This window comes from Helianthus annuus, chromosome 4 (genome assembly GCF_002127325.2).
Source record: "Helianthus annuus cultivar XRQ/B chromosome 4, HanXRQr2.0-SUNRISE, whole genome shotgun sequence".
Lineage (NCBI taxonomy): Eukaryota > Viridiplantae > Streptophyta > Magnoliopsida > Asterales > Asteraceae > Helianthus > Helianthus annuus.
This window is the reverse complement of record NC_035436.2, coordinates 187287069-187299107: the sequence shown is the minus strand read 5'-3', so window position 1 is coordinate 187299107 and position 12039 is coordinate 187287069. Positions and strand designations below refer to the sequence as shown.

Below are 12039 nucleotides of genomic sequence, written 5' to 3'. Positions count from 1 at the left end.
TATTGCATATCTTTATCAAACTCGCTTTCAATTTTAAGAAAGTAAATTACAACTTGCAAGAAAAAATCACCCTTTTACCCACGTATTATATTAGGAAATAGAGACTCGAGATAAAGACTCAGATATACCACTAATTCTGATAAATGAAACTACGATCATAATATGAAGTAGGTACAAATTCCATAACTACTCAACAAACATCAGAAAGTTTGATAACACTCGCACACAGTTTAGACACAAAGCTAACATAACCGATACCCATAAAACTATCAACCAGTCTCTCAACTTCTCGACCTTCGAACAGGTGACCGACTATACAAAGAAAAAAAAACATGTTTAGCATGCAATTGTATAGCAAAGTCCTCATCCAAACAGTCAAAAAAACTTCCAATAACACAAAACATGTTACCTGAGGTATCTCCCATAAACAGGGCTCTTTGGCCTGTCATAGGATGGCCCACTGTACCTATCATACACTGGGCTACGAGCCCGCCCGTAATCAGGACTTGGTCTGCTTCTCCTATAAGGACTTGGTGACCGATAAGGACTATCACGTCGACGACCATAGTCTCTTCTAGGACTGATTGAGTGGGACCCTCTCTCACTGTCGTCCCTTAGCGCATACTCCACTGATACTACCCGATCCAATATTTTACTGCAACCAAATGAAAAAATATATATACATAAGTCATCTTTGAGAGCTTATGTTAAAATAGTAAGAAAACAAAACATACAAAGTTTACAAACCTTATGTGTGTACACTCAAGAGAATTTGTGGCTTCTTCTTGTGTTTCAAACTGCACAAACGCAAAGTTGCGCCTGATGCGAACGTGGACAGTGTTTATTATGAACAGTGTTTTAGTTGGTCTCTGGTTTTTTTTTTTTTTTCAAACTTGCAGTTGCAGCCACACATTATTTATAAACTGCTTGATTTCCATTGACAGCTGATTCTTATGCAAGCTACTGCTCAATCTTATTTTGCTAACGAACTACAGCCTCTATTTAAACAACAAAACATGAATCATCATGTTATAAAGGTGATTTTCCCCACTCAAACATATAATAATCTAGACAGACACCCTTTGTGATTATTTTTAGCAGTCTCTACCCGATCCAAACCAAAATCAGTAAACTGTAGAAATCAAAACCTAAGGAGAGGACCAGATCAATAACATTTAATCGGGTCAGCCCATGGTGTTAAGTGGGTTGAACCGGAATATGCTTACTCCTACTAGCTACCATCAGTACGATACTCACAGAACCTAAATTTACGAAGCTGTTTTTATAAATGAAAATGAAAAACATACCGTGATATCATAGCAGTCAAAAAGTGACATTCTTTAGAGGCATTTCATCAAACCTTAGGTTGCATTGCATTTCTCTTCTTACTAACATTACTACCAAACTTGTTTATTAGAAGTTGCCAAACATCCGAATCAATAAGCTCTCCACCCGTATCCATATCAAGTACTTTCATTACTTCCGCTTCATCCCCAGACTCACACAAACCCGTAAGCAACACAGAATAAGTCGTTTTATTCGGCAAACACCTTTTATCCAACATCTCCTCTAGAATCTTAACCCCTTCCTTCGCACTACCACCTTTACAAAACCCTTTAATCAACATATTATACGTAAACGCGTTAGGAACACATCCCTTTTCCACCATATCATCCCATAACCTACCAGCCTCACATAACTCTCCCATTTCACACATACCGCCAATCAGTGTGTTATACGTTAAAACACTCGGAATCGAACTCTTTTCGAATTCATCGAACAACTTCCTCGCTTCCCAAATCTTCCTTTTTTTACACAGCCAATGTATAAGCGCACTCGATATCGCGTTGTCGGGAGTACAATTCTTCCGCAAAAGCTTTTTCCATAGATCACAAGCGTCCTCAACTTTCCCGTCTTCGCACAAAGCATCAATCAATCTACAACAAAGAGCAGAAGTCGGCATGTATTTCTTCTCGATCATATCGTCTAACAAGTTTAACGCTTCGCCGGTTTTTTTCGCTTTACAAAAGGCTTCAATCATAACCCCGTAAGTAACGTCATTCGGGTCCACTTTATTATCCTCCATATCATCCATTACTTTCACCGCATCAACTAACCGCCCTTGCTTACAAAAACCGTCCATTAGAATCGTGTACGTTGTGGCATCGGGAGTCCACCCTCGGTCAAGAATCTGGTCAAACATCTTCTTTGCACCCACCATGTCTCCTTTCGAAACGTAAGCTCCAAGTATAGTGGTGTACGTCACGACGTTTGGCACCATTCCCATTGCTGGCATTTCGTCTAACACCTTGAGTGCACCTTCTATGTCGCCTTTTTTACAAAAGGCCTTCAAAAGAATGTTACAAGTGAACACGTTTGGTGTGATATTGAACTTCCTTCGACTGTTTTTAAACAAAGCATGCACCAACTCATATTTTCTATTCTGAATCATGACATTTAGAAGCGTGTTTAACGACCGTACGGATTTTGTGACACCGAAGTCGTCAATCCGCAAGAATGTTCGTAAAGAGTCTTTAGGACGGCTGGCAAGACCGTAATTACGCAACACATCGATGAAAAGATTCTCTCCGCATTTGATTCCGGATTTTTGCAACTGAGAAAGAAGGGTTTCAACCGCTTCAAAAGCTCGAGCACGAGAGAGCTTGTGGATGATGGAGTGGTAGGTTTCGTAATTATGTTCAAATCCGGGGTGGTATTTACCAGCATGGTAAAATATTTGGAGGGCAAGGTCGAGGTTTTGCTGTTGGGTGATAATGGATACAAGGCGTTTAGGGTAGAGCTTTTGGGGCCACGGTTTGATCGGGGGAGTTACGGTGTAGGATTTGAGGAGTTGGGATTTGGATTCGATGGCGGCAAGGTGGTGGTGGGACGGGTGGGCGACAAAGGGATCGACAGAAGAGTTGTTGGCGGAGTAGTGGCGTAGATTGTGGATTTTTCTAGCTGCCTTTGAGATTTGGGAGCTCATTATCATCATCTTCATTGGCTTTATAACTCCGCCCCCGGATCCACTATCTGGTGTATGTAACATATTATAAAATCAAACAAAATAAAACCATACATTTTCATAGTGGAATAATCAAAATTCTTTTTCTTCCTTATATGTTACCCAAACTAAAACACTCTCTGATCTCCGTTCATCACTATAAAATTTGGATTTTAGATGATTACTAAGATGAAAATGAATAATATTTCATAACGAGGAACAACTGATAAAAAGGAATGTATACCGAACACGACGAGCCGTGTTCCGTTGTAAACTCCGGCGAATGCTTCGAACTCCAGCAAACTTGGTTACCCGACGGCGTCTCGATCACTCCGACAGAGATACGAGTTTCTTTGGCGACCCGAGTGATTCGAAATGAGGTTGTGAGTGTGAGATTGAGATGTGTTGTGGTGTGGTGTGTCGTCGGAAAACCGGCCGGAAATCCACTCCGGTGACCGGAGAATTGGGAGAGAAAAAGGGGGTGTCGACTAGGGTTAAAAAAAATAAAGATGAGGGTTTAGGTTTTCTATATAGGTCTAGGGTTTTGAGTTGGTTGGGTCTAAAGCCCATTTCTTGTGTTTTGTGCGACTCGATAAAATTTTTTAAACCCGTTTTTGAACGCGAACGTCGTGTAAAGTTGTAAAACATTATGCTAGGATCAAAAGTTTCGTGAAATGATGTCGGTAGTTGATTTTGGTCGTGTTCGTTTGTCGGTTGCGTTAAAGCGCGTAACGCGCGTCGTTTGTCATTTTTTATCCGTTTTTCGATCTGATTTCGACTGTGGTTCTAAAAATATAAAACGAACACGATTTTTCTAAAAGCATAGTAATACGGAAATACGCTTGGTTACAATGGTACTCGTAACGATTTTACTTATTTGGTACTCGTATCGTATCTATACTATATAATAAAAGAAACCATTTTGAGGACACTTGTCACTATTCTAGACCATCATTAATTTTATATAATTATTATTTAATTTAAATTATTAAATTTAATATATTTCAAACATTTAATAAACTACGGATAAAGTTCCATAAAATATCTTATTATTATCTATATTAATTACTAGAGTAGAAATTATATCTTAATTCCTTAATTGTAGATAATTATTATATAATTTAAATTAGGGTAAATTACGATTTTGGCCCCTGTGGTTATATCACTTTTACCATTTTAGCCCAAAAAATAATTTTTTAACATATGAGCTCCCAACGTCTTTTTTCTAACCCTTTTGCCCCCTAACGTCTTTTTTCTAACCCGTTTGGCCCCTAACATTTACTGGATAGGGTTAGTGTTAAGGACCAAAAGGGTTAGAAAAAAAGACGTTGAGGGCTCAGATGTTAAAAAATTCTTTTTTGGGCTAAAAGGGTAAGAGTGATATAACCACATGGGTCAAAATCGTAATTTACTATTTCAACATTTTTTTAGAACTAATAAATTAATGCCACTATTATTTAAATAAAACTTAGGTTATTAAATGTATTTTCACATGACTGTTAAAACTTGTGAGAAAGTCGATGATACAGTTTGTCTTCTAATAGATAGTTCCAATGCTTTCAGATTTATAAACTTGACAAACATCACAAGTTTTGATCATACATGACACATAATTTTGTTTGGATGTCAGAAAACCGTCTTAAAAATATTGTTTTATAATTGTTAAATCTTCGTTATTGACTATTTGATTTTTTATTTACTTAACCCGTGTAATACACGGGGTTATAACCTAGTTGGTATTTATACCCAATTTACCTAATAAACACGACTATGTAAACATAGCCATGTGAATTCTGAATAAGTTAAAACTAGCTTTCAAAGCATGGTTAGTTTATACATTGAATTGCTAAATCAATCGTCCACCCAAATTTTGATCGTTTATTGTTTTGGCTATATAACCTTCTATGTATATTCACTAAACCTGTGTGTGATCTCGTGCAGGAAACTCGTAGAAGATTGTGTCAAAAGGCATATTATGGAATAGAATATTATATCTTCTATACATTTAACAAGTAAAGGGGTGGCGGCGCAACTTGTTGCCCGACTACCTGCCATTGCTTTGTAATTGCCCTTTTTCGTGTGCAATGATATTTAAAATTATCTGAAAAAAAAATGGTATATTGCCTATGATATTATTAACATAGTACGCCTAGGCGTGTTTTGAAAGTCTTCCTAGCTCAAAGTAATTAAAAAAAAGTCAAAAAGCGGGTTACGAGTGTATTGTTCAAAGAAACATAAAATGTTATCAAAACCAATCAAGCCATCAAAACCAAAAACAATAGTCAATGGGAGATGAAACATTACACCATGTACAAACGCAACGTTACGGTTACAGCAACCTACCTGATGAAACACTGGTTAATACGAGGTTATCCTGCAAAACAGAACACCGGTGACTCGCCATAAGGAGAGGAATAGGGGGTACTCCTTGTGACCACCTTCTGGCGTGAGAATAAATATTGTTCTGAGAAGGATAGTGTGTGTTAAGAGTGAAATAGTGAGAGAGAGCATAATTCTTAAACCTGAAGGAGGAGTCCTCTATTTATAACCGAAGGATGAAGGAGGAGGAGACCTGCCAGCTAGCCAGTTGACGCCAGCTGTCTGACCAAGGGAAATATTCTCTTAGTCCCCTCTGCTGTTGCCAGGGTAGTGGGTGACGTAGTGCGCCCTTATTTGTCCAGCTGGGCGTATTCTGGCATAGGTTGTCGGTCTGTCCTCCAGATCTCTTGCAGGTCCAGTTGGCGTCCATCTGTAGGTGACACGTGTCGTCCTCTATGTCTGGAGGAGCATCCTCTTTGTCACCTGCGACTTCTTCCAGAAGTTTCTAAAAGCATTCTGCTGATTTAGGCGCCAAGCTGGAAAAAAAGTGGTGTGGTCCCTGCCATGTGTGCATTGATTTGGGACCATACCTCTTCACTACCTTACCCGCAATTGTCTTGTGTCTCTCTTAGGGAGAAAGGTGCACTCAAGGGTACTATCCTAGCCCTGATCAATCCTGCATTTCCATGTCGATTCTACATCTAAAGTACCCTAAAACCACAAAACGTTGGCGACGCCTGCCCACAAGTACCCTAGAACGATGGAGCTCACTCTTTTACTACACCCACCAATCACACAACCTTAAACACCCCATCCCTTAAACCTTTACACTTTCTAGCGCAGGTAGGTAAACCTGTGGTTGTGACCAGAACCACATGGCCTACCCTAGGGGGTGGCGACAGTGTTACCGTGCGGGTACCTTACCCGCATAAATTTACTCGTGAAGTGGCCTGGAATCAATAATTTACTTCTTACTAGCGTGGGGTAGCCCACTTGGTATAGAGGTCATTAAAAAAATAAAAAATTATTTCTAGATAGGTTAGTTTCAAGAACCAACACTCGTCTGTATTATATTGGATATCTTTATCAAACTCGCTTTCAATTTTAAGAAAGTAAATTATAACTTACAAGGAAAAATCACCCTTTTTTACCCACGTATTATATCAAGAAATAGAGACTCGAGATAAAAACTCAGATATACCACTATTTCTGAAAAATGAAACTACCATCATAATATAAAGTAGGTACAAATTCCATAACTACTCAACAAACACCAGAAAGTTCGATAACACTCTCACACAGAGTTTAGACACAAACCTAACATAACCGAAAATGCAATACGTCGTATCAAACGTATACCCATAAAACTATCAACCAGTCAGTCTCTCAACTTCTCGACCTTCGAACAGGTGACCGACTGTACAAAGGAAAAAAAAAAACATGTTTAGCATGCAATTGTATAGCAAAGTCCTCATCCAAACAGTCAAAAAAACTACCAATAACACAAAACACGTTACCTGCGGTATCTCCCATAAACAGGGCTCTTTGGCCTGTCATAGGATGGCCCACTGTACCTATCATACACTGGGCTACGAGCCCGCCCGTAATCAGGACTTGGTCTGCTTCTCCTATAAGGACTTGGTGACCGATAAGGACTATCACGTCGACGACCATAGTCTCTTCTAGGGCTGATTGAGCGGGACCCTCTCTCACTGTCGTCCCTTAGAGCATACTCCACTGATACTACCCGATCCAATATTTTACTGCAACCAAATAAAAAAAAAATACATAAGTCATCTTTGAGAGCTTGTGTTAAAATAGTAAGAAAACAAAACATACAAAGTTTACAAACCTCATGTGTGTACACTCAAGAGCTTTTGTGGCTTCTTCTTGTGTTTCAAACTGCACAAACGCAAAGTTGCGCCTGATGCGAACATGGAGAACATTTCCATAGGGTTCGAAGTGCTTCTCGATATCACGGACCCTTGTGTGAACCGGGTCAAAGTTTATTATGAACAGTGTTTTAGTTGGTCTCTGGTTCGCCACTGACTTTGATCCATCACGGTGTCGAACACGCTCACCCTGCCACACAAAACTTTCAGATCAGAATTCTTTACGTTTTTAGTAATACTAGAATCCAACAGAAAGTGCCATTTTATGTTCTGCAAGTCATACCCGAGCCCATTCCACAGACAGCTTGCGCCTATCGTATCCAAATGAGGAGTTATCAAGAGCATGAATTGCGTCTTCAGCGTCACGTTCATCTTCAAAGTAAACAAATGCATATCCTGCAAGAAGAAAAATGTAAGACACCGAAATGAATGATGAAACAAGTTGATTTTTAAGATTGCACAAGTGGTTTGCATTTCAACAAGCTTTCTCTTCCATCACTAACTAAATAAAATACAAAACCTGCAAATATGTAGAGAGAGCTTGCAAGATCAAGTAGTAAATCATGATGATGGAACATTGGAACTATATAAGATTAAATCCATTTCTGAAGTGCTAAGTATGCTTCACCATTAAGACAGCATGTGTTCAGAAATAGAAGGCATGGCAGGATAGAACATGAGCCCTTTAGGTAAGTGATGGAAGGCATGACATGATACAGATCCCGCCATTAAGTGATGGAAGGCATGCAATGATGCAAGTGAATGTGGATGATTGAGTTAATGAAAGGTAGAAGGATGCCATTTGTGAGTAGAAGGTAGTCAGACATGCAGGTAGGTAAGCATAGAATTCGAAGAGCCAAGATACAAGCTCTTTTTCCTCTAGTTGATTGTTCCTGCGTCAAAACAAACACTTAAACCAGGAAACCTTCCCCAAATCCCCATCATAGCCCCCAAAAGGTCATGCCCGAATACACACACTACAGACGTAGATGTACATTGGTGAATCAAATTTTTTACAGTCAATAATATGCTAAGCTACAATTGTAGCTGGACCATTTAAAACATACCAATCCAAATAAAGAGGGGATATAAATGGGGTTGCTTTTCAAATCCAAGCAAACTTGATGGTGTGTTGACTGTGTTCCAACAACATATAAAGCAAGCAAGCTAGCCCAGAAAAGAGAGATGCATACAAAGCTCATCATCTCTATAAATTTCAATCACTAAACTAGTTCATTAAGAACTAAACAAACAATTAAACCTTACATTGGAAATATGAGATTCTACCGTAAGATTATATAAAGTACTTCTACAAATAACTGTCCAAACAGAATGTATATAAATGGCGCACAACCATCCGCAATAGTCATGTGAATGTGAGTGAAAAGTGTTGCCTACTAGGCGACACCTCAGCGCCACATAATCAGAAGGGGAAACCACACTCATGTGGATGGAAAGGTGTAGTGGACTAGTGGTCATGTGGGTGTGGAGCATTTTGTAATAATTACCTAACTCTTACTCTAAAATATATAAAATATTTCTTGGTTTCTCAACAGATGAAACATGTGTTACGAACCCAACCCAGCTGACCAAGGTTTATTCAAGAAAGAAGCACAAACAGGCCCAAGCCCGCGTTTTATTTGAAATGATAGCTGGGTCTTTCAATGACCCGTATGCCAAAAGTAGTGGCTGAGTGGAGAGTTTTTGAAGCAGTTATCCATCTCCTACTGGAGGCTAGGCTATAGGATCACACGTTATGTTTTTGTTTCTTGTTCAGTAATTTTGTGATCGTGTAATTGAAGACTTGCCATTTTATAATCAGGCAGACTCAGTATTTGTTTTTCCGTCATTTCAATTCAGTGATCCTAGTTCTATCAACACGAGTAGTGGAACATGTGTCAGAAGCTTTGAACCAAATATCCGTGGCTGTGGCCACACCTTGGTCCACCACGCCCTCACAACGCCCTTGACAAGTGGTGTGCCATGCCCAAAGGGCTGAAGTGACACCCTCTCACACCCACTACGTATGGTCTAATGGTGCAACCAAGTTCCAAAAAACCCTACTGGATATCTATTCCTACATTTTGAGAAATCTACATATAAGATTTTATTCTTATTCTTAAAATCTGATGCTCCCAACTTACATTCTAGTTCTGCAAAATCATCCACAAATACTTTCTTACACTGACTTCTAAACTTTCAAATTAACATTCTGATGAAACGGAGCCAGATATAAGATTCTAGTATTCTACCATTTGGACTATATTGCTATTTAAATTAATCCTACAAAGAGCTATCTGATTTAAACCTATATAAAAACCCTAACAATGCAAACAAATTAAACAAAAAAAACACACACCAGATTTCATATCAACGCGCTCAACTCTTCCATATCTGCCAAACAATCTCTCCAGATCAGACTGACGTGTCTCGTACTCGAAATTCCCAACGAAAACCGGCTTCATCCTCCGTCCCCAAACGTATCAATGAATCTGTACAGATATATCAACAAAATACGAACAGGTGATCAGCCATTGATTGTAGAACAAGCATCAACATATAAGGATGATTAAATGAACGAATTTAGGGTTTGAAGAATTTAACAATTTACCTTCGAAGCTTGGATTGGATTGGATTGATGAGAGGAAACCCTAGAAACAAAATTGAAGGAGGTTAAGTAGAAAATCAGGGGATTGGCAAATTTATATACGCAAATGAGTGTTTAGTAAACCACGTGGCAGGGATCTTGTCCGTTGATCTGGTGTTTTTGGTAGATGGTCTTTTAATGGGCTGAATACGGAGGTTTGCGGTTAAATTAGTGGGCCGGCTATAGAATCAACCAAATCATGTGAGTCGTTTTATCTAGAGGTGGGTATTTTTAATAACTCGTGCCGGTTATGGAACCGGTTTCAATTTCTCATTTTAAGGATTGGAATTGGTTATTGTTATAATTGGTTCGGTTCTGATTCCAGTTATTTTACAAAAAATCATACCCTATGTGTCCGGTTTCGAGTAGAGTTTGGTTCCGATTCTTAAGAAACCGGGTATTAAGACATTCTATTTTCGGGTTTTTCTATACCTTATTTCCGAGTTTTTTAAATCTCTATTGCGTTTTTATACCCTAATCTCATCTTTTTATTTATTTATTATTATTATTATTATTATTATTAAATATGCTTTGTATAATGTAAAAAAATTAAAATAAATGCACTAACATAAATTTAAAGAGATAGATATTAGAATCATGTATCGGATATAGTCTGGTATAATCGGTTCCGATTTTAGGTAATGAGATCAAAATGCATACTCTGTGTATACCCTACGGGTAGGGTCAGTTTTGGGTATAGATTATACCCGAGTATTAAAAAAAACCAATTCCGGATACATTTTTTTGTGCACCTCTAATTTTATGGACTTGTTAATTTTTTTATTTTTTTCTAACCTGTTAAAGTGTTAACTCACACAACTTGTGTAAATCTCTTAAATCTGCACTCCCTTTGGAAAAATCAACAAATTACATTCATTGAATTGATTATATTTCGTTTAAGGTTTATAATTTAGAATTTAGTTTTAATTTATGTCAATGATCACTCTCAAATCTATGGTTAGTTACAATTATGCCTATTTGTAACATGGATAAATTCACACAAGGCTATAGGGTGTTGTCATGACTCTTATGGTCATCATGATCCTCCATATCAGCGTTATTTCACTCATTTTTAATCCATCATCTAAAATCACTACCCTAAGGGTGTGGTCATGACCCAAATCATTATTCTCTTATTTTAATTTATTTATGTAAAAAAGTAAAGGAAATATTGAAAAAGGAAATGAGGTCCATGGTTGCCATGGTTTAATCCATGTAAACCATGATGGATGAGACAAGAGGGTGGTGTAGTAAACCAATACTTTGTAAAAACGTTTATATGTTTTAACTTTAAAACAACTATTTTGGAATCCAAGAAATTATGTATATTCAGTGGCGGACTTACCTTAAGGGGTGAGTGGGTGGCCGCACCCCTTGAAAAAAAAATTTAGTGGTATTTTTCGCGAAAAATCTCGACCGCACCCCTTGGAAATTTTCGTCCGCACCCCTTGAAAAATTCCAACCGCACCCCTTGGAAAATTCCGACCGCACCCATTGGAAAATTTCGTCCGCACCCCTTAGGAATTTATATAAAAAATATTGTTAACACTGATTGAAATCCAATCAAATTATGTAAACAAGTTAGCCCACTAACCCCTTTAATAAAACTTAAATTCAATCCATCAAGCCCAATAACTTAATACCCATTCAACCCCAATCCAACTATTAGTTTTGTTGATATATGACTGTTGGTTGGTAAATAACAATTACTATGGCTTAAAATTCAAAATTTTAAATTGAAAATTAAAGAACATGGGCTATGGTTGAACACTTGAAGATCCTTGTTTATTTTGTATCTGAAAGGATTAGGAAGAAACAATGAATAGGGAAGTTATGTCTCGATTTCTCAAGGGTAAAGGGGTTGAACCACTTTTTTTCGCCGGATTCTTCTAATTAAAGACCAATGTATCTTTTAGATAAGTTTTTTTGTTCTTTTATTTAATGATTAAGAGAACTAGAAGTAGGGATGGTTTGTACTTTGAGGCTTTTTTGTTTGTTAATGTGATAGGAAGTTAGGAACTAGGGTTTGATTGTTTGAAAATTGAAATGGACCTGACCCGATCTGATTCGACCCGCTATGAAACTTCGTTTGTTTGTGTTTACTTGTTTTACATGACCCGACCTGATCCGACCCGCTATGAACCGATTTTTTTTTATAGCTAGGGGTCTAAAATCTT

At 38.0% G+C, this 12039-nt stretch overlaps 2 protein-coding genes across 9 annotated transcripts; both read right to left on the bottom strand.

Annotated features, from left to right (window-relative positions):
- Positions 1-109: 109 nt before the first annotated feature.
- Positions 110-3513, bottom strand: LOC110937552 (pentatricopeptide repeat-containing protein At5g16420, mitochondrial). 5 transcript variants are annotated; one of them, XM_022179983.2, is made up of 6 exons: positions 3249-3513; positions 3116-3161; positions 1308-2999; positions 748-998; positions 410-655; positions 110-312 (listed from the first exon to the last, which is right to left on the bottom strand). In XM_022179983.2, the coding sequence occupies exon 3, from the start codon at positions 2993-2995 to the stop codon at positions 1355-1357; it is 1641 nt and encodes a 546-aa protein (XP_022035675.1). In that variant the 5' UTR covers positions 2996-2999; positions 3116-3161; positions 3249-3513; the 3' UTR covers positions 110-312; positions 410-655; positions 748-998; positions 1308-1354. The 5 variants fall into 5 exon arrangements, with proteins under 5 accessions (XP_022035675.1, XP_035844578.1, XP_022035674.1 ...); XM_035988685.1 differs by having other exon boundaries at positions 3116-3513; XM_022179982.2 differs by lacking the exon at positions 3116-3161 and having other exon boundaries at positions 1308-3033.
- Positions 3514-6507: 2994 nt separating this feature from the next.
- LOC110937553 (serine/arginine-rich splicing factor RS31) lies at positions 6508-9964 on the bottom strand. Of its 4 annotated transcripts, none has more exons than XM_035988687.1 (7): positions 9827-9885; positions 9575-9707; positions 7844-8108; positions 7499-7611; positions 7176-7405; positions 6841-7086; positions 6508-6740 (listed from the first exon to the last, which is right to left on the bottom strand). In XM_035988687.1, exons 3-7 carry the CDS (start codon positions 7920-7922, stop codon positions 6710-6712), a joined length of 699 nt encoding a protein of 232 aa, XP_035844580.1. In that variant the 5' UTR covers positions 7923-8108; positions 9575-9707; positions 9827-9885; the 3' UTR covers positions 6508-6709. The 4 variants fall into 4 exon arrangements, with proteins under 4 accessions (XP_035844580.1, XP_035844579.1, XP_022035676.1 ...); XM_035988686.1 differs by lacking the exon at positions 9827-9885 and having other exon boundaries at positions 7844-7923; positions 7963-8108; XM_022179984.2 differs by lacking the exon at positions 7844-8108 and having other exon boundaries at positions 9827-9964.
- Between the last annotated feature and the right edge of the window lie 2075 nt (positions 9965-12039).

Excerpts from the sequence above, each read along its gene's own strand:
- LOC110937552 (XM_022179982.2), bottom strand. The coding sequence starts at position 3,001 with ATGAAGATGATGATAATGAGCTCCCAAATCTCAAAGGCAGCTAGAAAA.
- LOC110937553 (XM_035988686.1), bottom strand. The coding sequence starts at position 8,042 with ATGTCTGACTACCTTCTACTCACAAATGGCATCCTTCTACCTTTCATT. Across the intron at positions 7,612-7,843 it reads GAACACATGCTGTCTTAATG|GATATGCATTTGTTTACTTT; the intron begins GTGAAGCATACT and ends TTCTTCTTGCAG. Across the intron at positions 7,087-7,175 it reads CTTGAGTGTACACACATGAG|TAAAATATTGGATCGGGTAG; the intron begins GTTTGTAAACTT and ends ATTTGGTTGCAG.